The sequence below is a fragment of the Gopherus flavomarginatus genome, chromosome 6 (assembly GCF_025201925.1).
Source record: "Gopherus flavomarginatus isolate rGopFla2 chromosome 6, rGopFla2.mat.asm, whole genome shotgun sequence".
Taxonomy (NCBI): Eukaryota; Metazoa; Chordata; order Testudines; family Testudinidae; genus Gopherus; species Gopherus flavomarginatus.
The window spans coordinates 52,934,961-52,962,226 of NC_066622.1; the positions used below are offsets into that span (position 1 = coordinate 52,934,961).

The 27,266-nt window shown below is 50.1% G+C and overlaps 1 protein-coding gene across 1 annotated transcript in view; it reads left to right on the forward strand.

Moving 5' to 3' along the window:
• LOC127053667 (zinc finger protein 558-like) overlaps nucleotides 1–14,617 on the forward strand; it is a 166,873-nt gene extending 152,256 nt beyond the window's left edge. Inside the window, exons 3-5 of the mRNA XM_050958756.1 lie at nucleotides 9,285–9,411; nucleotides 11,233–11,315; nucleotides 14,561–14,617. Of these exons, the coding sequence (XP_050814713.1) occupies nucleotides 9,285–9,411; nucleotides 11,233–11,315; nucleotides 14,561–14,569 (219 nt within the window). The 3' untranslated portion in view covers nucleotides 14,570–14,617. The remainder of the gene's footprint in view (nucleotides 1–9,284; nucleotides 9,412–11,232; nucleotides 11,316–14,560) is intronic.
• Nucleotides 14,618–27,266: the final 12,649 nt, after the last annotated feature.

Consider the following 27,266-nt stretch of genomic DNA (forward strand, 5'->3'; position numbering starts at 1 on the left):
AGGTTCCCCTCAATTTTCCTGAGCCTCTGCTGCCCAACTTCTTCTGAATCCCTCTGGTTCACCCCCCCCCCACAAAAAACCCACCTTTCCAAACAGTCCTTCTTTCCTTGCCCCCTGATTCTGGTTTCACACCCTGGGACCATCTCCTCTCTTTGTCTCTCCCCCTCCAGGTGAAGCAGAGATGGAGGCAACTTCAGCCACTGGAGTCAGCCTCAGCGAGCACTGCAGCCGGCCCCGGGGGAGGGGGGGTGTTTGCAGACACAGTAAGGGAGCAGGGGGTGCTGGGAAGAAGGTGGCAGGAGAACAAAGCTCAGAGACCGAACATGGGGAAATTCCAGGCGGCGGGGCTCTGACACATCCCAGGTGCGGGCAGCTTCTGGGGGCGGGGCTCTGGCTCAGCTCGGGAGAGGGGCAGCTCCTCGGGGCGGGGCTCCAGCACAGAGCAGGGGCGGAGCAGCTCCTGGGGGCGGGGCTCTGGCACAGCCCATGGGTAGGGCAGCTCCTGGGGGCAGGGCTCCAGCACAGAGCAGGGCGGGGCAGCTCCTCGGGGCGAGGCTCCAGCACAGAGCAGGGCGGGGCAGCTCCTGGGGGCGGGGCTGCAGCACAGAGCGTGGGCGGAGCAGCTCCTGGGGGCGGGGCTCTGGCACAGCCCATGGGTAGGGCAGCTCCTGGAGGCAGGGCTTTGGCACAGCCCAATGGCAGGGCAGCTCCTGGGGGCGGGCCTCTGACTCAGCTCAGGGGCGGGGCAGCTCCTGGGGGCGGGGCTCTGGCACATTGTGACGCGGAGCCCGGGCTGAACAGCTGCTTCCTGGTTCTCCACGTGCTGCCAGCAGCGCTGGAGCTGCCCGAGCCGGAGCGGAGCAGCTGTTCTCAGCTGCAGCCAGGATCTGCCCCCTTCCCCGCTGGGATCCAGGTGGGGACAGACATTGGGGCCCGGGAGTTCCCCTTGGTGTGGCTGGCGGGGGCGGGAGGGGAGAAGCCAGAGCTGCAGGCAGGGGAAGGGCGGTGGGACATTGTGACCCGGAGCCCCCGGGGAATGAGAGGCGCTGGGGGGCAGGAAAGTGACTCTGCCCCAGGGAGCCTGGGAGAAGCCTTGAAGGCGCCTCGGCCCCAGTGGAGCTGTAGGAGGATCCGCCCGCCAGCCCCGCTGGGATGAGGGGGCCGGGGCCCGGCCGTCGTGTGGGGGGGAGGGGTGGACCCCGGGCCAGGCGGGGGGGGCGGTGTATTAAATCCCTCCCCATAGCAATGTGCTACTCCCGGGCACTGCGCATACCCAGTAACAGCCGCTGAAGCCGCTGCCCTTCCCCCTGCCCGGACCAACCGTAACGTTCCGCCGGGTGCTGGGGGCAGGGCTGGAGCGGGGTGGGGGAGCAACAGGGAGCGTGGGAGGGGCGGGCGCAGAGTAGGAAATTGATGGGCGGGGGGGGTCAGGCAGCAGGAGGCAGGGTTCGTCGGGGGCTAAAGGTCACAATCCGGGCTGGGGGGAGGAGCAGGAGTTGAGTTCAGGGGGAGGCGCTGGCAGAGCCCCCCCCCTTTGGTGTGAGGGTGGAGGTGTCGAGGGGGGAGGACAAGCCGGACTTGCAGGGGGTGGAGGTCACTGGGGTGGAGGGGGTAGATCTGTCTGTGCAGCCGGGACATTCCCAGCGTGGGAGGGAGGTGATTTAACTGGATCCTGTCCCTGTTTTTGCCACTTCCTCCCACACACACATTCTCTCAAGAGTTCCCCTTTTCTCTCTATTATCACACGTGGCTATAAAATCCAGGGAGATTCTCCTCCCCCACAACCAATGATCAGCTCTCTAATTGCCTCTGATTTTCCCTTTTCTCTCCATACTTCTCAAATGTCAATTTAAAATCTTTCCGATGGGGGGTGGATTTTCCCACCCATTTTATCTGCAGCGATTTGTCCTTGTTTGGGTGGAAAATTGTTGCCCTGGTACATTCCCCAGAACATGGCTCCCACTGGAGTGGGATGGGATGAGGTTCCCGTTCTCTGTCAGGGCAGGGAAGGGAAGGGAGGAGCACATCCCCCATGGAGACTGCCCAGACCCCATTTCCCAATTCCCCTGTGGCCCCCTTCCATTGTTCAGGGATCCTTCCAGCTCCCCCCCACCCTTAAATCAGCTCCTCAAAGGGCTCTGAGCTGCTCACGTGAATGGTTGCCCCGTGGCCGGGGGGGACCATCACATTCTGTTTATGTATTGGACAGTCATATAAAATCCAGTCCAACAGTCCCCCTTTTCCACCAGTTATTTAATAGCAACATCAAATCCCCTCCGATCTTGGTGGTTTTCTCTCATGTTATCAAATGTCGTTTGTGACAGGGTTCTCTCTGCATGTCTCACAGATTGATATAAAATACCCCAAACATTTGCCCCACTTCTCTCTAGTTGTTTTATTTCTAATTGAATATGATGGGTTGTTTCCCAATGTGCTAAGATGCAGCCGCCTCTGGGGTGGATCCATGGTGGCCATTATTTGCTAGTGACAGCCCGTGGATCTTTCTTGCCCTCCAGACCTTCCATTCTCCTGTTAAAGAAGCACTCCCCAGGCTTCATCTGCCTGTGTGACTGGCCAGCAGGAGGTGGTGTTAACTTTCTAGCCATTTCTCACACTCTGTGAGGTAACACTTGCAGGGGCAGGGAAGGTGTCTGTGTGGGGAGATTGCAGCTGTAGGGGCATTGTGGTAGGGGGAGGCCTCTGGTTGGCTGGGCAGGGGGTACCCTAGTCAGGTTGGTGGGTTGTGGAGGTTTGGGGTTTTCGGGGGTGGTGGTTCTGATGTGCCCATCCCTGAGGCTATGGGTCCTGGAGGTGGGTATCGCTGGGGGCCTGGTGGCTGCAGAACAGTGGGGGTGGGTGTCTCTTGGGGAGGCGGGACAGAGGGTTAGAGGGAGCCTGGTTCTGTGCCAGGGGCTCTGTCTGTGCTTCCCCCGCTGGTTCCTGGTTTTGTTGCCATGCCCAGTGCACAGAGCTGGGGGAGGGGATCCCTGGCACAAGGTGAGGGCATGCCAGGGAAGCAGAGTGATGGGTCGCACTGTAAAGCATCAGGGGGTCACACTGGGCAGAGGAGGGGGTCCCAGGCAAATGTCAGGGTAGATCGTTCTGGAGGGTGGGGAAGTTCCTAGGCAGGCAGTGAGGGACTGAGTTCCCAGTGGGGGGGAGTCCCTTGAGGGGGTCCCTGGCTGCTGGGGGCTCTTGGTGGGGGGAACCCTTTGGGATTCCCAACCTGGCAGTCATGGTGTGGTGAGGGTTCTCTGGCCGGTGGGGCTTTGAGGGGTATCTGGGGTCCCTGGCCAGGGACTCTGGGGGCTGCGTCCCAGGGAATATCTGATGGGATCCTGGCTGGGGGGTGTCTGGGGCCCCTGGCTGGGGGGTCTGGGCTCTGGGTACCAGGGGGTGTCTGGGCGCTGCTGCTAACCATGATCCTTCTCTCTGGTCAACTTGTACAAGAGTCCTGGCTCCTAGTCACCAGGTCACCAAGTCCATTCCCCAGTCACGTGCCCTGTCACTGTGATAAATTTCTGTCCACTTAGCAAACACTGTTAGTGTGAAATCACAGAATTTACTTTTCTCCTCTTTTGAAAACTGCAGGAACTTTCGGTTCCGTTTGGAAAATTTTTGCCCCCAGTCCTTATCCTAGATCTGCGGGGGTGAGGGAGGTGGGAAGGGAGTCAGCACTGCCACACGATTGTCTTTTCCACAGCGTTCTGAACTCATTCTTTCTGAAATCCGGTGTCATTGAGACCGTTGTTAATCCAGAGTCACAGTATGGAAAGACAAGGAGTGATTCCAGATGGACAGTGGGTCAAATGAGATCAAACATTCTCCCTGTGAGGAGGGGCTCCCATTAGCTGCTCTCCCCAGAGAGCTAAAGGAGGGAAGCTGCTGAAACACTCTGTCCCTCGCTGCTCAGGATATTGGGGTTCAGCTTCCTGGGTCAGATGCTGCAGCCTCCATTGTGATCTGGGAGACCAGGCTTGGCAGCTGCTGCTCCCCCAGTGGGGCTCTGTGCTGGGAAGTGACCTTAATTAAAGCTTCTTCTCTGCCCGGCCCAGGGGATGACTTTCTGCAGCTGGTCCTAGCCCCCTAGGGCAGTCCTGGGCCCTGTTACTACTAAATTCTGAGCCAGAGTCTCCAGGTAACTGTAAGACCTCAGGGAATGTCCTAGGGTCTGGCAAGAAAGTGACTCTGCACAAACAACACCACCTTATTTCTCCTCCCATTAGCGATTGCCAGGAGGAAATCCAGCCATGGGAGAGCAAAGCCCCCAGGAATGGGACTGTCCCAGCCAGAGGGGCAGGGAGAGAGGACAGGGGAAGGAGAGACTGAAAGGGGCAGTGGGAGAAATGAATGTGGGGGAGAGATTTCCAGCTCTCTAGTCCACCCAGACACATGTATTGCTGCATCCTGGGGCAGAACCACTTTCCAGTGAACAAAAGAAGGATCAGACAGAGCAAAAGCCAGTTCCTGACTCCATATTCCCCCTGCTGGGGTGTGGCTGCCGTGGGGTCAGTGTCTGAGGGAATCCCCCACAGTGACTCCTTTGGTTCTGCTCTTTTCTAGCCTTGTGTTCAGAGAAGGGGTGAGGGGAGAGAGAAGGGAGGTTAAAAATGTGTCTGTGGACTTAGCCTGGCAGGATGGGCCAGGTGTAAATTGTAAGAAACAGATTGAGCATTTCCCAGCATGACAGAATCTCATAGACTCATAGACTCATAGACTCATAGGTCAGAAGGGACCAATCTGATCATCTAGTCTGACCTCCTGCACAAGGCAGGCCACAGAACCCCACCCATCCAATTTTATAACAACCCCTATCCCAGGACCGAGTTATTGAAATCCTCAAAAATGGTTTGAAGACCTCAAGCTGCAGGGAAACCACCAGCAAGCGACCCGTGCCCCACGCTGCAGGGGAAGGCGAAAAACCTCCAGGGCACCTGCCAATCCGCCCTGGAGGAAAATTCCTTCCCGACCCCAAATATGGCGATCAGCTAAACCCTGAGCATGTGGGCAAGAGTCACCAGCCAGAACCCAAGAAGGAATTCTCCGCAGCAACTCAGTACCCATCGCATCCAACATCTCCCCGCAGACCATTGAGCAGACTTGTCTGGTGGTAATTCAAGATCAATTGACCAAATTAACGATCCTATCATAACATCCCCTCCATATACTTATCAAGCTTTGTCTTAAAGCCAGGAAAGTCTTTTGCCCCTACTACTTCCCTCGGAAGGCTATTCCAGAACTTCACTCCCCTAATGGTCAGAAACCTTCGTCTAATTTCAAGTCTAAACTTCCTAATATCCAGTTTATACCCATTCGTCCTCGTGCCTACATTAGTACTAAACTTAAATAATTCCTCTCCCTCCCTAACGTTAACCCCCTTGATATATTTATATAGAGCGAGCATATCCCCCCTCAGCCTTCTTTTGGCCAGGCTAAACAAGCCAAGCTCTTTGAGTCTCCTTTCATAAGGCAGTTTTTTCATTCCTTGGATCATCCTCGTAGCCCGTCTCTGAACCTGTTCCAGTTTGAATTCATCCTTCTTTAACATGGGACACCAGAACTGCACACAGTATTCCAGATGGGGTCTCACCAACGCCTTATATAACGGTACTAACACCTCCTTGTCCTTGCAGGAAATACCCCGCCTGATGCATCCCAAAATCGCATTTGCTTTTTTAACAGCCGTATCACATTGGCGACTCATAGTCATCCTGCTATCAACCAGTACCCCAAGGTCCTTCTCCTCCTCCGTCGCTTCCAACTGATGCACCCCCAACGTATATCCAAAATTCTTATTATTAATTCCTAAATGCATGACCTTGCACTTTTCACTGTTGTATTTCATCCTATTTCTATTACTCCAGTTTACAAGGTGGTTCAGATCTTCCTGAATAGTATCCCTGTCCTTCTCCGTGTTAGCAATACCCCCCAGCTTCGTGTCATCCGCAAACTTTAGTAGCACATTCCCGCTCTTTGTGCCAAGGTCAGTAATAAAAAGGTTAAATAAGATCGGTCCCAAAACCGATCCTTGAGGGACTCCACTGGTGACCTCCCTCCAGCCCGACAGTTCACCTTTCAATACGACCCTCTGGAGTCTCCTCTTTAACCAGTTCCTTATCCACCTTACAACTTTCATATTCACTCCCGTCTTTTCCAATTTAACTAACAGCTCCCCGTACGGAACCGTGTCGAACGCCTTACTGAAATGTAGGTAAATTATATCTACCACATTTCCTTTATCTAAGTAATCCGTCACCTTCTCAAAGAAGGAGATCAGATTGGTTTGGCACGATCTACCTTTAGTAAATCCGTGTTGCAATTCGTCACAATTACCATTCACCTCTATGTCCTTAACTACTTTCTCCCTTAAAATTTTTTCCAAGACCTTACATAATACAGACTTCAAGCTAACAGGCTTATAATTACCCGGATCGCTCTTATTCCCTTTCTTAAAAATAGGAACTACATTAGCAATCCTCCAGTCATACGGCACAACCCCCGAGTTTATCGATTGCTTAAAAATTATCACTAACGGGCTCCCAATTTCACGCGCCAGTTCCTTTAATATCCTCGGATGGAGATTGTCCGGGCCCTCCAACTTCGTCCCATCGAGCTGTTCAAGTACGGCCTCTACCTCAGTTGCCGTAATATCCACTTCCATATCCACATTCCCATTTATCATCCCTCCGTCATCGCAAGGTTCCTCACTAGTCTTATTAAAAACTGAGGCAAAGTACTTGTTTAGATGTTGGGCCATGCCTAGGTTATCCTTAACCTCCATTCCATCCTCAGTGTATAGCGGCCCCACTTCTTCTTTCTTTGTTTTCTTCTTATTTATGTGGCTGTAGAACCTTTTACTATTGGTTTTGATTCCCTTTGCAAGTTCCAGTTCAATGTGGCTTTTAGCCTTCCTCACTTTATCCCTACATGTTCTGACCTCAGCAAGGTAGCTTTCCTTACTGATCCTGCCTTCCTTCCACTCCCTGTAAGCTTTCTGCTTTTGTCTAATCCCCTCTCTGAGTTGTTTGCTCATCCAGTTTGGCCTACAACTCTTGCCCATGGTTTTTTTTCCCCTTTCTCGGGATGCAGGCTTCCGACAGTCTCCGCAGCTGTGACTTAAAGTAATTCCAGGCCTCCTCCACATTTAAATCCACTAATTCCTCCATCCAATCCACTTCCCTAACTAATTTCCTTAAGTCTTTAAAATTTGCCCTCGAGAAGTCAAAAACCCTAATCCCAGATCCACATTTGTTTATCCTTCCATCTAGTTTGAACAGAATCAGCTCATGATCACTCGAACCAAGGTTGTCCCCTACCACCATTTCTTCTACGAGGTCCTCACTGCTCCCCAACACCAAATCTAAAATGGCATCCCCTCTGGTAGGTGCTTCAACTACTTGATGAAGAAATCCATCCGCTATCACATCCAGAAAAATCTGACCCCTATTATTCTTGCAAGAACTCGTCCTCCAGTCTATATCCGGGAAGTTGAAGTCCCCCATAATCACACATTTCCCCTTTGTGTTTACTTCATTAAAGACATTAAAGAGGTCTCTATCCATATCCCAATCCGATCCCGGCGGTCTGTAGCACACCCCAAGCACTATCTCAGGGGATGCTCTAGTTGCTTTTTTACCCAGCGTGATTTTTGCCCAGACAGACTCTGTCTTGTCCATTCCATCGCTTCTTATTTCGCTACATTTAATTTCATCATTGATGTACAAGGCTACTCCACCACCTTTGCCTTTCTTCCTGTCTTTTCTAAACAGCACATAGCCTTCAATACCCGTGCTCCAGTCATGAGTACTATTCCACCAGGTTTCGGTAATCCCTATAATATCCTGCTTCACTTCCTGCACTAGTAACTCCAGTTCCTCCATCTTGTTACCTAGGCTCCTCGCATTAGTGTACAGACCTTTTAATTTTCGGCGTTTGGCGTCAGTGACATTCTTTCCCCCGTCGTGCACAAACTTTCTACCACCAGCATCACCCGTTACTCTGGTTTCTACTCCACTATTCCTGCTTGGATCAAATCTTGGGGTCGCAAGGGTATCCCCGCTCACTTTGTTTACTTCCCTCTCCAGGCTATATTCTGGCATGGAGATCTCCCGAACATCTCCAAACCATCTCCCTCAACTTCCTAGTTTAAAGCCCTCTTGATGAGGTCGGCGAGCCTCCATCCTAGGATTCTATTTCCCTCCTTGCTGAGATGAAGTCCATCCTGAGCGAACAGTCGTCTATCCGTAAATGCTTCCCAGTGACCGTACATCCCAAAGCCCTCCTTATAACACCACTCCCTGAGCCATCTGTTGATCGCCATAAACTTGTCACTCCTTCGTCGCCCCGCTTTAGGAACCGGCAGAATCCCACTGAAGATCACCTGAGCCTCGATGTCTTTAAGCCTCTTCCCCAGGGTGTCTGTCTGCAGGGAAAGGGCCTGGGGGAATTGTGATGTGAAATTAACTAAAACCGGTTGTGAAACGCCCACAACTGCCCTTCTCCCCCAGACAGGCTGCAGAATGTTTTGCTCCAGCTCATCCCAGCCTGGCGTGGGACAGGGAAGAGAAATGGCTGCAGTGGAGTCAGTCCAGGTAGAGATTATCGGGGGGTTGCTGGTGGGTTCCTGCTGGAGGAAAGGGAGAGCAAATACACCAGAGGTGGGAAGGTTTGCAGAGTCTGGTTTGGAGGTTGGAGCGGGGCAGGAAATTCAGAGCGTGGGGAAAGGAGGAGGCCAGGGTGTGGCAGACCTGCTGGGAGTTATTTACTAAGTGGCCTAGATTCTAGGAACAGACCCAGGAGGTTTGGAGGTGGAAATGCCCTAATTTGTGAAGAGAGAAAATAACCCACCTACATGGAGCTAGTCAAACTGACCAGACTCCTAGTGCTGGAGCCTGACCTCATTAACCATCAGCTGCTGTGAGATATAAAGGGGACACCCATGAGTCAGGCTTATTGGAGCTGCCTCTCCCTTCATATCCCGCTCCTCACAATGAGGAGGGTGTTGGGCATCCTACCAGCGAGCTCTCCCTGGACCCTGCTAGGGGCTCCATCTCCTCTATCAGTCAGTGGCTAGTAGGGGGGTGATGGATATGCTGGGAGAGATAAGGGGCTCTCTCTTCATCCCCTCACCCTGGCATTTGCTGGATACTCTGAGCCAGGTCGAGGTGGGACTCTCCTGACTATGATCCACCCAGAGCTTCCATTTGATTCACTCTTCTCTGCCACAAATAGTGGGGCTGTGAGTGGGGCAGCAAGTCCTTAGTGTTGGACTCTCACTCTTTCAGGGGCTGGTGACCTTCAAGGAGATGGCTATGTATTTCACCAGGGAAGAGTGGGCTCTGCTGGACCCCACTCAGAGAGCCCTCTACTGGGATGTCATGCAGGAGAACTATGAGACTGTGACCTCGCTGGGTAAGGGTTCCTGTCCCTTCTGTTCTTGGAAGGGGAAATGAAGAGTGAAGGTTCACGCCACCCCCACAATGCCATCTGTACCCTGTCCTGTTTCAGCATCTCCCCAATAGGCCAGTGACACACATAATACCAGAGACCCTCCTCTGCTGCAGAACACTTTGGGAACAGAGCACAGGAGCCGTATTGCACAGTGTCAAATATCTCCTGTTTGCTCAAGTGAAACTGGGGGTTAGATCTGGCATAACTGTCCCATACCCTTAATCATTTTGTTGCCCTTTTCTGAACCTTTTCCAATTCCAATATATCTATTTTTGAGATGGGGTGACATGTGCATGCAGTATTCAAGATGTGGGTGTATCATGGATTTATTTGCTGTTTTTACAAATACGATCTATGAGATATTCTGTCATATCTATCACTTTCTTAATTATTTCCTACATTGTTCACTTTTTTTCACTGCTGCTGCACATTGAGTGGATGTTTTCAGAGAACTATCCACAGTGACTCCAAAATACATCTCTTGAGTGGAAACAACTAATTTAGACCCCATCATTTTGTATGTATAGTTGGGATTGTGTTTTCCAATGGGCTGCACTATGTGCTATCCTGTCATCTAGTACTGCTGAGATCCTGGATTCAGTAATATCCCTGCCCTTCCTGTTCCCTTTCTCCACCGAACACCGCCAGCCCATGCTTCCTGTTCCCAGCTTCCCCAGGATTCTCGCACTGTCTCTGAACCTCTCTATCAGCAAGAAGCAGTGCCAGGGACACTTGCCCTCTGTCTGGAGTCTTCGATTTCTGGGACATGGATTTACTTTCTCTGTGTTGTAAGAGGCTCTGTCATAATGAGTGTCTGTGATGTTACCCAGAGTACAATCTGGACTGTTAAATAGCTGTCCCCTCAGTCCTCCAGCATGGGGTGCCTTTTCCACTGTTTTCCCGCGAGAACAGCCCCTCTTGGCCAATTAACACACAGTCTCCAGCATGTAACTCACTCCCAGCTACACAGTATTGAGTGCTGCTAGACAGCCACTCATGAATTACACCTCAGGAGAAAACCAGCAAATTCTCAAGTGCCCAACTTTCCCCCAGAAATTTGCATCTTGCACTGTCCAGCACGCTACTGAACCTCCCAAACTCATATGAAGTCTGTCATTTCATCAGCGGAAAATGACATGCACCAGCTTGTTATCCCAAACAGAGTTTCCAACACACTTCAATCCACACATACTGGTTAGATGAACAATAAACCAAGATTGTTAACTACCAAAAACTAAAACTAGGCCCAGTCCATGAAAGGGGCACTCCCAGGAGAGACTGTATAAAGGCTGGAACATGAAACACCTTTGTAAACCTGAGACAGCTGCCTTGGAGACAATGACAGGGAGAATCCCCCAAAGTGACTCCTTTGTTTCTGCTCTTCTCTGGCCTCCGATTGTTCCTTCCAACGTGGAGTACTTTGCACTTGTCTTTACTGAATTTGACCCTATTTACTTCAGATCATTTCTCCCGTTTGTCCAGATCATTTTGAATATTAATCCAATCCTCCAAAGCACTTACAACCCCTCCCAGCTTGGTGTTGTCCGCAAACTTGATACGTGTAAGAGAGAGACTGTTACTGGGAGGGTTTCCCCATGTGTCAGAGGGTTACACCCTGGTGGGAGGGGGCTAGGCCTGTACTGGAATAAGGTCACTCTGTGCTTCACAGTGTGCTAGAACCTAGAATGTGCATTATCAGGGGAAAAGCTGGGGGGAATCGGCTTGGGGAATGGACAAAAGCCTAGTCTGAATTCTCACACCTTGCCCTTTTCACCCCGGCAGGCCAGAGAATAACATCCATGTTTCGCTGCAGATCATCTCGTCCTCCCAGGGACAAGGAAATGGCTGCAATGGAGCTGGCTCAGGTAAGAGATTATCAGGGTGGCGGGCTCTGCTTGGAGATTGAGGAGCAGTAAATGCATAAGAGGGTGGGAATTGCTAGAGGTGGTGGGAAGCAGGAAATATCTCGGGTGGAGAAAGGGAGGGGACAGCATGTGACAAAGCTGCTGAGACTTGTGTAGTGTAGGGCGTGATGGGTTGTCACCCCCAGGAGGCAGTTTGTGGAGCTTCTGGGAACTGCTGTGTCCTCTAACCCTCACGCTGGGCTGGCCTTTCTCACACTGCTTTGCTGGAGATTTCACCAGCCTCTCCAGGGCCTGTTATCACCCAACACAACAGCAGGTGGCGCCATTCAGCCAACTAAGCTACCTGAGTGCGTTACCTAAGCCACTCAAGGACAGATAGAAGACAAGAGCCAATTTCCCACTCCCCAACCTTGCACACTTGCTGTAGTATAAATCCAGAATGATACCATCTTATAGTGCACAGGGATCTCTATAATGCAAGCTCATTAATGTAGTTCCCCTTCCCCTCAATATGGGACAGATGTGCACAACAAGCTGAGATTTTCCCCAGACACTTCACTCAAAATACGCTGGTTAAGATAAAGCATCAAAGAAGTTTATTAACTGCAGAAAGATAGATTAAGTGATTATAAGTGATAACAAACAGATCAAAGCAGATTATTTAGCAAATAACCAAAACTCAGACTAAGCCTAACATACTAGATAGATAGAATCTGAATTAGCAATTTCTCACCCTGACTGATGGTACAAACAGTCCCCCAAGTTTCCATACACAAGCTAGAAATCTCTTGATCCTGGGAGCAGCACTTCCTCCACATCCGTTTTTGTTTCTCGGGTGTTTCCAGAAGTTCTCTTGTGTGGAGAATGAGGCCAAGAGATGATGTCACACCCCACCTTATTTAGCTTTTCCATATGGTGGGAACCTTTTGTTCCAAACTCAGTTCCTAGTCCAGTTTGTGGAAAAATACAGGTACTAAAATGGAGTTTAGTGTCATGTGGTCTGGTCACAGGCCCTGCTGAGTCATAGTAGCCATGACTCATAGGCTGGCTGAAACATTCACAGGAAGGCTAAGCTCTTTCACAGTCCATTGTCTTTGTTGAGCCATCAGCACTGTCTGGTTTCTTCATTGTTGTACCTGAAAGGCTCATTGTGGGTGTTACCCAGAGTAAGCACATTTGAAATACAGATCCAGAGTCAATATCCATAACTTCAGATACGAACATGATATGTGCACACAAATAGGATAATCATATTCAGCAAATCAGAACTTTTCCAGTGACACCACACATGATGCATCTTCTACAAAATAGATCATAATTATGTCCTAATCATATTATAATCATACCACTATGATGAATATGGGGGTGTAGTGTCAGATAGGTCCTAATTTCAAGGCACAGGAGTTGGGAATGGAACTTCCCCTCTTTGTGGAACAGGAAATAACCCTCCAGCCAGGGCTGGAACAACTTCCCAGACTCTCACTGATGGAGCCTGAATCTACTGACATTTCATTAATTACCACCAACCCCAATCTTTGTGGCAACTGTAAACTTTATCAGTGATGATTTTGTACTCTCTTCTAAGTCATGGATAAGAATGTTAAATAGCACAGGGCCAAGAACCAATCCCTGCAGGAACCTGCTAGAAAGAAATCTACTCGATCATGGTTCCCCATTTACTATCAGAGTTTTTAATCTATTTAATATATGCCTTGTTTATTTTGTATCATTCTAGTTCTTTTTAGTAAAAATATTGTGCTAATCAAGTCATGTCCCTTACTGAAGTTTAGGTATATTACATCAATACTATTAGCTGCAACCAAACTTTTGATCTCATCCAATAAGGATATCCCGTTAGTTTGAGAGGCTCTATTTTCTCTAAACCTTTGTTAATGGGCACTACAATTCTGACCTTCTAACTTCTATTCTTTATGATTGACTTCCCCTTTCTTCTGTATATTTTATTTGGAGAGTGCTTGAATTCCTACCAGGGAGCCACTATTAGGGTCCAGAGACAGCCCCATCTCTTATATTAAGCTCTGGCTAGTAGCTATGTGATAAATGTGAAGACCCCGCTTCTGTCTGTCAAATGGGAGACACAAAGCTTCTCTCTTTCTACCCTCTGATGCCTCCTGGCTGCTGTAAGCAAGGTGGGGTGGGAATCTGTTAACATGTGCCTCTCGGAGCTTCCATTTCCCTGGTGCTGCTGTTCCGTGAATAGTGGGGTTGTGAGTGGGTCAGCAGGTACTGAGTATTGGACTCCTGCTCTTTCAGGGGCCGATGACCTTCGAGGAAGTGTCTGTGTATTTCTCCAGGGAAGAGGGGACTCTGCTGGACCCCACTCAGAGAGCCCTCTACAGAGATGTCATGCAGGGGAACTATGAGACGATGGTCTTGCTGGGTAAGGATTCCTGTCCCTTCTGTTCTTGGAAGGGGAAATGAAGAGTGAAGGTTCATGCCACCCCCACAATGCCATCTGTACCCTGTCCTGTTTCAGCATCACCCCAATAGGCCAGTAACATACATACTACCAGAGACCCTCCTCTGCTGCAGAACACTTTGGGAACAGAGCACAGGAGCAGCATCACACAATGTCAAATATCTCCTCTTTACTCAAGTAAAACTGGGGTTAAGTCCAGCATAATGAACAGAAGCTTCCTACCTCCAGCCTTCTCTCAAACCCTGAGCCTTCTCTACCCAAACCAGAATGTGCTTGGGGTGTAACAAGCAGGCGGCTGCAGTCAGAGCTGCCAGTCCTGGGTTACTTATCATACAGACACTCAGTGCGTCCTTGAACGCTGGCTGGGAGTATCCAGACAGGGAAGCTCCAGGAGCAGAACACTGAATCTCACCCAGGATTACAGATGACACAACTCCTCGCTGATCTGGATTGCACCCCAGCATGTGAAAATGGCCTAGGTTGGTAGTGACATTTCTTGAGACATGGAGAGTCTTGCTCCCATATCACCAGGTGTAATAAAAATAACAGGAAAGGCCAAATATGGAAAACTGATTGTTCAGCTTGCTTTTGACCTGCATCATATTTTGCAATATATTCTAAATAAGGAAATTAACGTGCAACGTATGTGTCATTGTTTGTGGTTTTAAGGTGTAAAAGGCTTGTGTGATTTTTAGCTCGGGAACAGTATTCCAATAGCTGTCGCCCCCTGCGTGCTTGTAACCAAGAAAAGAGCCTCAGGCTGAGCTGATTCAAATATTAATCCTGTGGTCGTTTTCCACAACAGCCTCAATAGGTCCCTGTGATGGAATGTAAGGCTACATCTAGACTACCCACCGTATCGGCAGGTTAAAATCGATTGCTCGGGGATCGATATATGGTGTCTCATCTAGACGCCATATATCGATCCCCGAGCGCACTTATATCAAATCCGGAACAACACCAACCCCAACGTAGTTGCTGATTTGACAGGGGGAGCCGCGGACATCGATCCCGCGCGGTGAGGATGGGTGAGTAATCCGATCTTAGATATTCGACTTCAGTTACGTTATTAACGTAGCTGAATTAGCGTATCTAAGATCGATTTCCCCCCGTAGTGTAGACCAGCCCTTAATGTCTTCACACCTTCCCCCTGCAGGAGAATGGCTGTTTGACGAGCTGTTTGCCTTGCTGTCTCTGAGGAACTGGTCTGTGGGTGTTCCCCAGAACTGTAACTTTTTCAGTAATATCATACTGTAAAAGCTCACAATTTTACATACAGTGTTACTACACATTTTAACAGGAGGATAATATTCAGTAGGTTATGCGTTTTCTAATGATACCTCACAAGCCATACTGGGTACAAAATTGATCATAATTTTCTAGAAGAGTGAACACAGGGGTACAGATTGACACAGTGTCTGTGTGTGTGTTCCCAGCAGATATGTGGGTATTTCAATCCCTCCTAAGCACAATGTTTGGCATCTTCAAGGACCTGGGGAACTGGTCCTGGGAATTCACTAGTTTAGCAAGTGTGAGACTGCATGAAATTGTTAGACACTTTGGTATTAATAATAAAATAATATAATCTGATAAAATTGCAATTAATCATGCTAGGTATGCCATGTAAAGTGTCAGTGAAAATGTTATGATTTGCCAAGTATGATAATTTTGTTTCTATGTTTCTATCACCTTTGTATTGTGAGTTACAGATATGTAAGGTATATCTGTATTTCCAGACTTGTGCAGTTTTTCTGGGTGACACCCCCAGACATATTGGCATCAACATTGCCTAGCATGTTTGATGGCCCATTGAGGGTCATCAGCTGTACAATGAACCTATGGACCAAGGGGATACACCTATTGAGTCAGCAAGACGTGCCGGGGTTTGCCTGTGTAATGAAACCTCCAAAGCTTTTCCATGCCATGTGCTGTGAAGCTTGTGTTTGAGACACAGGAAGTACAAGCCACATGACAAAAGGAATATAAAGCGCAGCTGCATCATCTCCATCTTGTCTTCAATCCCCCTTCCTACCTCTGGAGCAACTTCTCTACAAACTGAACCCTGGAACAAAGGACTGAATGACCCATCCAAGCTGTGAATGCGTTCCAGACAGAATTTCAAGCCAGCAACTCACCAATACTGCTAAGAACCTGATATATCCATTTTGGAATGTATCTGACTGCTTTTCCATTTAAATTCTTTCTGTCTTTCTCTCTTTTAAACCTTTAGTTTAGATGCTAAAGAATTGTCTGGAAGGATGGAATTTAACTTCATTCTTTCATTTGTTCTTTCTTCTAAACATTTAGTTTAACTGCTAAAGGATTGGCTGGCAGCATGGTATTTTGGATGAGATCCAAACCTGGGTAATGTGGCTAACCTTCTACCCACCCACTTCCTGGATCCTATTAGGATCACTCTCCTGCTGCCCTCTGGCCATGCTGTACCACAGTGAGCAGAGTTTTTAAATAACCTCTCACTGTACGGGACCTAGTTGCTGATTAGGAGTCAGAGAACTGTCATGCAATAAAGGGGGCCGTGTGATTTCTTTTTTCAGAGTCTCGTTAACCAGTGTGTGGGATCAGAAGCACAGTTTGTGACTGGTCAGTGAGTTTAACTTCAGTGTTAACCACCAGTATGGGGAGCATCTGCTCTCCCTTTTTCAGCCTGCTCTGACCTTGGCATTTTCAGTGAGGACTGCCCCAGGCACACTAGGTCACACTAAGCACTGAAGATAAATTAACAGAATGTTTTTGATGATCAAGTTGTATGAAATCAACTGAACTCCTTTGTTTTCTTTCATCTGAGCGGAGTTTCTGGTTTTCCAAGGTGATATGATCTCCCAGCTGGAAGAAGGGGAAGAGCCATGGGTCCCAGAGCTCCAGGATTCAGAGGAAAGAGAGATCCTGGGATCTCCCCGCACAGATGAGGAAACATTAAACCAACTCAGAATCTGTAAGTGCCCGAAGGAAACATCTAGGATGCCCTACAAAGCTCTTGGGAAGTCTCTCAGTTCATTATTGTCCATAGCAGGGGTCACATCCGCAGGGTAAATATAGCTCAAGGCTTCCTCTAGATGCTAGCAGACACCGGGCAGTAGCTTTCTCCCTTCCCCCTGTGAAGTTGGATGGGATGTGAAGGCTGAATTGATCCCCTCCTCTCTCCTGTTGGGGGGAGCTGAGTTCCTGATTTTTATTTGTCCTCTCTCCAGCACTTGTTTTGGTTTGGACTTCCCCTTTCCATCCCTGTTTGAGCTTTCTGTCTCTATCACAGCAGGTGATGCAATGACGTGTGAGGTTCAGCACAGACCAGAAAAAGAGCAGGTAAACCAGCCAGGGGAGAAAATGGATAAATTTATTTCCTGTCAGAGAACTCAGAAGGGCCTTAAGGAAACCAGAATACAGCAGGAAATCTGCAGGGAAAAGCAAAAAAAATACATGTGCTGAGTGTGGGAAAAACTTCACTTACAGATCAGGCCTTTCTCAACATCAGAGAATCCACACAGGGGAGAGGCCCTGTGAATGCAATGAGTGCGGGAAAACTTTCAGTCACAGCTCGCACCTTATTGGGCATCAGAGAATCCACACAGGGGAGAGATCCTATGAATGCACTGAGTGCGGGAAAACTTTCAGTCGCAGCTCACACCTTATTCGGCATCAGAGAATCCACACACAGGAGTGGTCAAATGAATGCAGTGATTGCGGGAAAACCTTCAATCGCAGCTCTCACCTTATTCAGCATCAGAGAATCCACACGAGCAAGAAGCCCCGCGAATGCCGTCAGCAGGCCTGCACAACTCGTAAAGTGGTGATGTAGAGAAATCTCTGTATTAACTATCTCTATAAATCTTTATAACGTTGCATTGTGTTATTTTGTATTAAGTATCTTTATCTTTATGACATTGCATCCTGCATGATGTTATTTTGTAATTCATATGACTTGGCATTGTGCCTCTCTATTTTCATACAACTTTGTATTAGATCCCTATATAGAAAATTGGTAGAAAACTTTGTATCAAATGTTATAGCCCCTAAGGATAGTATAGTTAAAGTAAAAGAAAACATGTGCCTTTTTGCTAGAAGTAGAATAAGATCTTCCCCCGCACTCTGTAATCAATTGCTCTATTGACTGAATGAGGTGTGAATGAGTGAGGCTTGGAAGACACCCACCTCCAGACAGCTACAACAGTTGAAGAGGGAATGGGAGCCAGAGCAAAGGACAATACAACTTGTCAAGTGGGCCCAATAAAGAAGAGCAGACATATTGATGGCCTCAGGGATTAGAAGCAAGCACCTTCTTTAGAAAACACCCTCTTTGAGCAGCATTGGGACAACACCCAGAGAAAAGCAGCACAAAGACCAACGGACGCAGACCCAGATTTTGAATCTGGTCTAGATTTGCCTAAGAGGGAAGCTGCTATAAATGCGAGGTGTCTTGCAGAAGGATCCCGGACCTCGTCTTGTCACCATCGGACCATCGATTTGGATCGGTAGAAGCCCGGCTCCACCCCTCCCCCATCTAACTCACCTGGCCAGTGCAGTTAAGGGGAGCAACTAGTTGGTAACAACAGCAAGACGGAGTGTGTTTATGTCTGTGTGTGTGCGTGAATGCATGACTGTGATTTATATCTCATGTGCATATCATAGAGTATTAATTGATACCTGTATTACTAATAAATGTGGCATTTTGCCTTAATCCCTCTGAAAAGTTGCTGTACAGTACTTTGAGTAAAACAGCTAGGGCCACAATACTCCAAAGAAAACAGCTGAGGACCGAAACCCCCCGGCCCTGCGGAAACACCCCCCACTCAGGACCTCCCAGCCTGGCGGAAACACCCCGCCCAGCCCTGCAGAAACAAACCCTCCTTCCCCAGCGCCGCCCCACCAAAACAGCTGTGGGTCAAAAAGGAAGGTTGGTGGTGGGGAGGTGTTACTTGATGTTAAATCAACCAGGGAATCCCAGCCAAAGAGGTGGCTGGGAGCCCTCAGGGTCAAATTAAAGGGCCTGGGGCTCTGACGACCGGGGGAACCCGGAGCTTTTCAGGGCTGGGGCAGAGATTTAAAGGTCCCAGAGCTCCTGCTGCTGAGGGGAGCCTGAGCCCTTGAAATCCCAGCCTCACTCCATCCCCTGGAGCTGCCGCCAGGATTCAAAGGGCTCTGTGCTGCCTGCAGCCACAGGGATCCCTGAGCCCTTTAAATCTCAGCTGCTGCCGGGATTCAAAGGGCTCTGGGCTGCCCGTGGCGGTGGGGAGCCCTGAGACCTTTAAACCTCAGCTGCGGCCAGGAATCTCTGCGAGCAGCCCAGAGCCCTTTGAATCCCGGCCGTGGCTGGCAGGCTGGAATTAGGAAGTGTGGGGCCCAATTTGAACATTTTTGGCGGGGCCCCGCAGGGATGATTGGTGAAAAAAAAGCCTTTCAGTTCTTAACAACCGGTTCCCTATAAAAAGTTCTGCCACAGTATGTATTTTTTGTACCAGTAGGGTTACCATACGTCCGTATTTTCCTCCCAGATGGCGATTTAAGAACCAAAAAGCCTGACATGTCCGGGAAAGTACAGATGTATGTTAACCCTACCTAAAAGTTCCTTTTTAAAAAGATGGGTCTGAACTTGAAATGAGCTCTGCCACTCCCTTAGGGTGTGCTAGGGTGCACATGTGTGGGTCCCAGCTGCTCCCTGCCCATCTCATTGAAGCAGGTGTGCAGGGTTACTTCTCTCGGAACTGCAGGGCACCAGTGAACATGGGGCTGGCTGGAGGTGGGGGAGGGGGAGGATGCGAGAGGTAGGGTCTGGCTGCAGGCTGGGCAAGGGGTGTGGGGCAGGCTGGAGACAAGAGGTGTGGGGTGGGCTGGCTGGCTTCAGGCAGGGCCACAGGGAGGGTGCGGCATGGGTTGGCAGGGCTGGAGACAAAGGAGTGCGGGACTGGCTGGCTTCAGGCAGCGGGGTGCGGCAGGGGTTGGCTGGAGACGGGTTGGTGCAGGGCTGAAGGCAAGGCAGGGGGTACGGGGTTGGTTGGAGACAGGGCAGGGGGTGCAGGGCTGGTGTGGGCAGGGCAGGCAGTATGGCAGGGGTTGGCTGGAGACAGGGCAGGGGGTGCAGGGCTGGTGCGGGCAGGGCAGGCAGTGTGGCAGGGGCTGGCTGGAGACAGGGAAGGGGGTGCAGGGCTGGCTCGAGACGGGTTGGTGCAGGGCTGAAGGCAAGGTAGGGGGTGTGGGGCTGACTGGAGATGGGCAAGCTGCAGGCAGGAACTGGTGCAAGCAGGGCAGGAGGTGCGGGGCTGGTGCGGGCAGGGGGTGCAGCAGAGGCTGGCTGGGGACGGGCTCGCTGCAGGCAGGGCAGGGGGTGCAGGTACAGGGGGTACAGCCCATCCTCTATGGTGAGTGCCTCCTTCTCCTCCTCCTCCTCCTCCTCCGCCCTCTCCCACTAGGGTAGCAGCAGGAGCCTGGGGCTTGGGGGCTATTTCAAGGGCCCGGGGCGCCCCTGCTTCCACTGCCCCAGCTGTGTAAATAGCCGCGGGAAACCTGGGGAAGCGGCGGGGCTGAAGTGGCTATTTAAAGGGCCGGGGAGGTAGAAGCAATGGGAGTCCTGGACTTTTTAAATAGCCCCCAGAGCCCCGCAGCCATACCCCAGGGCTCCAGCAGCAGGGCTCTGGTGGCAATTTAAAGGGCCTGGGGTTCCAGCCCCTGCTGGGAGCCCCAGGCCTTTTAAATTGCCCCCTGGGGAAACTGGGCCACCCTGGTACAGCGCACTGGCTTTTGCTGGTACTGGGGCTTGGGTGCGGGGTCCTCTTAGGAGCGAGGCCGATTCAAGGGAATTGGTTAAATTGGCCTAAAGCCGGCCCTGGTGGCTGGGATTTAAAGAGCTCTGAGCTCCCCGCCTGCCTGCCCAGAGCCCTATAAATCCTGGCCGCGGCTGAGATTTAAAGAGCTCTGGGCTCCCTGCGGCTGCGGGCAGCTCAGAACCTTTTGAATCCCGGCCGCGGCTGAACTTTAAAGGGGTTTGGATTCCCCGCGGCTACGGGCAGCCCAGAGCCCTTTGATTCCCGGCTGCTGTACGCACAGTGAGACTTCACGGGCCGCACGTTGCCCGTGGGCCGTATGTTGTGCAGGCCTGGCATGGAGGGGCAAAATAGGTAAGAAATTTCCGTGGCCTGTCACTAGCAAATAGTAGCCACCATGGATCCTGCCAGAGGTGGCTACATCTTAGCACTGTGGGAAGCAACCTTTCACAGAGACCATTTGTCTTGTGGTTTGGGATACTTCTCAAGACATGCTGCACTCAGAGTGACCCCCTCATCCTGTGCCAGCTGGAGAAAAGAAAAGGGGCCAGCCAACTCTCCCACTACCAGCTGCGAACCACTGACCCCCAAACAGGGGGAGGCCTCTGGCTTTGATGTGTATTAAATATCAGGCTGGTCTCTTTCTTTGGCAAATATCTAACAGAGCTAAAAGAGGGAACAAATGATCCTCAAAGGAGAGGGGAAAGACAATCACTGGGAAATTTAATCCCCTGCAACATCCAGAATGGAGAGCGACTCAGGGCAACAGGTTCCCCCGAAGGAAGAAGTTTTGGGGATTTAGAAACATAAGGAACAGGACAAAACTTGAGAGGATTGTTAATTGACATTTGATAATGACACAGCGGGAAAACCTGAGCTTTCAGATCAGTGTTCAGAAATGAAAGACAAAGGGTGGAAATCAGAGATTTTGGATCCATTTTGCAAATTATAGAGAGGAAAGTGGAAATTCAGAGGGATTTTATATCAGTTGTTGATAGGAGGTAAAATCTGAGTGTTTCACATGAATACTTGATAAATGAATAAAGAGGAAATGGGCAACATTTGCAAACATTTTGTGTTCAATAATCTGAGAAAAGGTGTAAATCTGAGATTTTCTTATTATTTTATAATTAGAGACAGGAAAATCTCAGGGCATATTCAATTAGAAACAGACAACTAGAGAGAAGTGGGGCAAATGTTTAGGTTATTTTATTTGAATTTTTGAGATTTGCAAAGAAATTGTGTCACAAACTGCATATTTGATAACATGTGAGGAAAACACCAAGATCTGAGGGGAGAGAGTCACTTTCCTGTCAGGGCCCAGTGCTCCCTCCCCCTCCCCCTCCGGGGTCTCTCACTCACTGGGGGCTCCAGGCGGGGCTGGTGCGGTCAGAGCCTGGGGCTGCCTAGGGGGCAGGTCCCAGCTGGAGAGAGCCCCCCCCTGGCCAGGATAGGAATGTGCTACTGGTAGCAGCCTGGGCTGGACCCTCTCTATGGGGGACACTTGCTCAACCCTCCCTTTCCTGGCCCTTCCCACGCCCTGTTACCAGCAGAGAGTGGCCCCCCCAGCCCTGCCCAGAGGTGTCCCTGTCTCAGGCCCCCCCCAGCCTCTGCCCAGTTCAGAAATCACTAGGGGGAACCATTTCCCACCTACACAAGGACAAATCACTGCAGGTGAAAATGGGGGGAAACACCCCAAACCTGAGATCTGAACTGGCCATTGGCAAAGGGGAGAGAAAATGGGGCACAATGGGGGGAGGGGAACAGGGAACTTCTCAGGGGTTTGAGGGAAGGGGGTGTCAGCCTGGATGTTGCTTGTTGCTCTCTAGGGAGAAAGGGGGCAGGACAGGAGAGGAGGGGGGTCTCCACGGAGGGGGCAGTGGTAAATCCGAGGGGATCTCAGCCCTCCCTTTTTCTCCCCGCTCCTCAGGGGTCACCTGCTCTTCTCCCCTCGCCCCCCGGCCATGTCCCGGCTGCACAGACATTTTCCATCCATCCCTTTCCCAGGTCTCCCCCCTCCGCAGCCCCCGCCCGACCCCACGCAGGGGCTGCTAGGTGTAATGCATGTTCAGTAGGGATTTCTCCCCTACTAATGCTGGGGTGTCCTTCTCCTATAGGTTAGCCTACTAATGATCTCATCTTGGTGCCATGTGTGTCAGTTCATTGCCATGGCACTCGTGTGCTTAGACATCTGAGGATGCTCTATAGAAAAGCTCCTTGAGTGAGGTGATCCACAGGGAGTAGCTCAAAGCTCCAAAGTGCCTGGCCACGGGCAGGACATTGGCACAGCAAGGTCGCGGTGTGGCAGTGACATCACAAAGGCCTTTTGCAGGACCTCACACTATTGGTCAAAGACTATTGGTGAGCAGGTGGTGACCTCACAGAGAGATCCTGACATCAGTCAGGGGCCAGGGGCTAGGGAAACCTCAGAGACCCCTGTGGCTTTGCTTCAGCAAGTCTCCTTCTCCAGGTCTCTGTCTGAGGACTGAGAGAGTATAAGGGTTCAGAGACGTGAGCGCCAGGAGAAACCTCTTTCCAGTTTTCTCCTTCCCTTGTAGTGATTTTACTAGAAAACAGCCGTCCCTGTTTAGAAGGTAAGAGCCTCCTGGAGGTGTGAAACCTGTTCAGTCTGATCCATCTGGTGAGAGTTGAATTCTAGGCATGGAAAACATGAGCTTAAGGAGGCAGAATTTTATTCCGCACCTGGGATTTTGTCCCTTAGACTCATGGGGACATTAGGGTTTGTCCTTTGTGTTTCACCATTTCCTCCATCCACCTGTCCCTCCCTCCTTTCTCTTCATCTCTTCTTTTGTCCTTTCTCCTGTTCCCCTCCCAACACCAGGACGAGTGTGTGCGTGTGTGTTGCGGGGGAGTGCTCTGCAGCTCTCACTGTGGGAGTTCCACCCAAAAATGTGAGGCTGAAATAGTGCTCAGGCAGTCAGGGCTGGATTAACCTTTTGTTGGCCCTGGCACCAAACATATTTGTGGGCCCCAGTGTAGTCACTGTGTGCTCCGAGTGTGGGCCTGGTGGGGCAGTGCCATTGGTGCCTTCCTATACCCGGTACTGAGGCTCAGAGACATTTTTCATTTTGATCACACACCTCTCCATGACTATATGCATTGCCATACACAGCTCCCTCAGCCCGGGGGTTTTCTTATTGAGCTGTACACCCATGTGGGTTTACCAGTGTCCACAGTGAGCAGACCTTTCATAGTGACCAAGGAAACTCCCCACAGATTTATCTCATTCCTCATTCAGACCTTCTCTAGCCATGTCTCCAGTACCCCCCATGTCACCAGTCACTGCATGTGGTCCTAGTCTCAGCTCAAAGTCCTAAAGCCAGCAGACACCTGATCAGTTCTGACAGATCCCTCCCTCAGCCCCCATCCTGCCATGTGAGCAAGCCACCTGCAAACATCATTTCCCCAAAGTGAGGACTTAGCCCTTGGGAATCTGAAGACACCAGCGTCTCTCCCTCTGCTCCCATCTACATGCTAGTCTGCTACCTGGTCACCACCACCTCTCCCCATACTTGTTTCCTTTCTACTTTGGACATGCTCCCAACCAGCTGGAAGCTCCCTCTGCAAGCCTGACCTGCTCCCGCCTTCCCTGCTCCCCCGACATTCCTTTCCTACTGGTGACGTCTGTTTCTTGAGGTTTACTCCAGTGTCTTTAGGTTCTCTAGCTTAATGGCCCCAGGAGTCATAGAGCCACTTGTAGTTTCTCTAGCTACAGCCATGGGGCAACTGCCAGAGGCCAGCCTTACACAGCTGCAGCTACTAGCCGCAGGAGCGGAGGCAATGCCAAGGCTGAGCATGCTTGAACCTTGCAAAGGCAGCACTAGGGACTCTAAATCCTCAGCACTGGCCCTAGGCAGCTGCAGACTCTGGAGTTAGGGACTTTCCTCCTCTAGGTTCCTGCATGGTTACAGAACTGCAGTAAAGTGGAACAATTATCAGCTTCTGTGATTGGAAGATGTCTGGATCCATCTAATAAGACCGTCCAACATAAATGAGGAAAGTTGAGGTGCCTTTATTATTCTTTTGTTCCATTCTTTGTTTCTATGGGGAATTTGCCAGTGCAATATCACTGTCTTCCTTTTAAACAAACAAAACTAAAAAAAAACGTGTAATGGCTGTTGAAAATAGCAATTCCAGCCCTCGTTAGCACTGTGAAGACCCCAACGTTTGTTGCTCAATTGTCTCCTACTTTTTCTACAGTAAATGACAGTGGATCAGCATATTTGATTTGGGAGAAATGAAGAAACCGCTGCCCAAATTGAGCTTGAGCACTCCTGATTTTGAGGTGTTCAGATCTGGAAGGCAGGGGCTAGATTCCCTTTATGAATATTAGATACATCTGGAAAGGAAAAGTCAATTTCTATTTTCATGGCTCAGAAGTGGAAATCCTCCTGTCCTGTATCTGAAGCTGTCCAGGTCCAGTAGAGCCTCCCCTCCCTTCCTTACCATTTTACCTTCTGGTGGGATCCACATACCTCCCTTGCCCAGCTTCAGATAGAGAGGGGCCCTGTCCAGTTAGTCCACCCAGTTCCATCTTTGGGGGCTGCCAGGCGAGGTCACACCAGCATCCCTAAGCCTGTCTGGGGAAGTCTTCTGAGGGTGCTACCTGGGCCAAAGCCTTCTACTCCTTGGTCACACCTCTTCCCTATTCACAGCTGGCACCCCCTTCTAGCAGCCATCTCCCCAGCCACAGCAAGCTGCAGCGTATGGAGTCTCACAGCTTCCCCCCTCCCTTTCCTGTTGAGATCAGCCAAGGGAATGCTGGGAAATGTTCCTTCTCTGCTCCAAGGGAGGGAGCTGGGCAAGGAACTACAGCTCCCAGGGCCCTATGGGGTCTCAGCTCCCCTACTTAATCCAGGCTGCTCTGAGGCTCCCTTTCTGCAGAGGGGAGGAAGTTACTCTTACAGTGGGCCTAGACTATGGCACCATGTCAAATCCAGTACTGCTCCCAACTCTATCTAGCTCTGCTGCTGGCAGGATCCCTTCCCTTCCCATTCTTTTTGTTTCCTGTCTCCCCTCCAAGGAGAAGCTCTGCATTGCTCCTGTGTGAGGAATTGAACCCAGGCTGTCTAGGTGAAAGCCAAGAATCCTAACCACTAGACCACATGGGACTTCCATAACACGTTTACATGTTCATGTTCAATAACACAATTAAACGTAGCCATTCAAAGTAGCCATTTAAAAGAAGCCATTCAAAAAACTTCAAAAACAGACTTCAAAGAGAAATTACAGAGTTACAACTGATCTGCAAACTTAACACCATTAATTTGAGCTTGAAGAGGGACTGGGGGTGACTGGCTCACTACAAAAGCAATTTTCCCTCTCTTGATATTGACACCTCCCTGTCAATTACTTGGAGAGAGCCACATCCACCCTGACTGAATTAGCCTTCAACACTGGTTCTCCCCTTGTATGGTAACTCCCTTTACATCATGTTCCAATATATATTTATGCCTCTATCTGCAATTTTCACTCCATGCATCTGAAGAAGAGGGCTTTTTACCCACGAATGCTTGTGTCCAAATAAATCTGTTAGTTCTTAAGGTGTCACCGGCCTCCTCGTTGTTTTTGTGAAATAAAAGCAAAATGCACTCTAAGCTGATCTTAACCCTTTCAATGCCCTTACAAACTTAGATGCTTCTCACCACAGGCCGGCTGGTGGCTTTTCAGCCAGGCTCTCCCCTTTCGTCAGTGCTTCAGTTGCTTGGTGTGGTGGTGTCTGTAGATGTAGGTAGACGAGAGAGACAAAGCATGGCAAATGTCTCTGCTTTTATCATGTCCTTTCTTCCCTCTTGGCTTTGCTCCCCCTTCAGAGTCAGGTGAGCATCACTGCGTCTCTCCAAGCAAGTCTGAGCAATTCCCCTGGGGTGTCCTCTTGCAGGTAAGTGATTGCACTGTAGCTCCCTTGCTGAACAATGGCTGTTGATGGGTTGTTTGACACCCTGTCCGGGTGTTGGTTACTTTCCTTGCTGTTGTCACTGGGGAGCTAATATTTGGCTGACTCCCCCACCTTACAGCATAGTGATAACCACACTGCACAATTCTCATAACTTCATATGCATGAATGGTAAACATCTATGGGTAGAGAAATGACTTTCAGCAGATCATATCCTTTCCCCTGATACCTTACAAGGCATGCTCTGTATATAAGATCACGATTATATGAAAATGAGGAATATGGGGGTTACAGCACACTCCCCCAAAGGTACAGAATGTCACACTGAGATTCTATTTTCATTTGTTATGTAACAGCATTAAAGAGATCCAGTGACTGACCAATGGCATTTTCAAGTGCTAAAATAGCAAGCGCTGTTGGTCTCTCATTGGCCATCAGAGACTGAAGATACGGTTTAATGAGCCAGAGCTTCAAGGCGAGGGTGGCTCTGTCCACTGCCTTCCGTTGCGCTGCTGGGCACCAAGTCCCTGGCGGTCAATATGTGAAGCTGGGAGAAGAGAGTGGGGTGGCAAGCGGTGGTAGATCTTTTGCCACCATGGTCTAGCTGTCTAACTTCCTCTTCCAACTGCTGGGCCCCCGTTGCCTTCAGGTAACACAGGAACTAAGGCAGGAATATGGTGAGGAAGCAAGTAAAGCCGAGCATGGAAGGCAAAAGTTAATCTTATCTTCATGGGCAGCTCGCAATGACGTCCTTTTTCTGTGCCACAGCTGACAACAACATCCCAGACAGAAAAGTAACAGGCCAAAAAGAAACCTAGCAG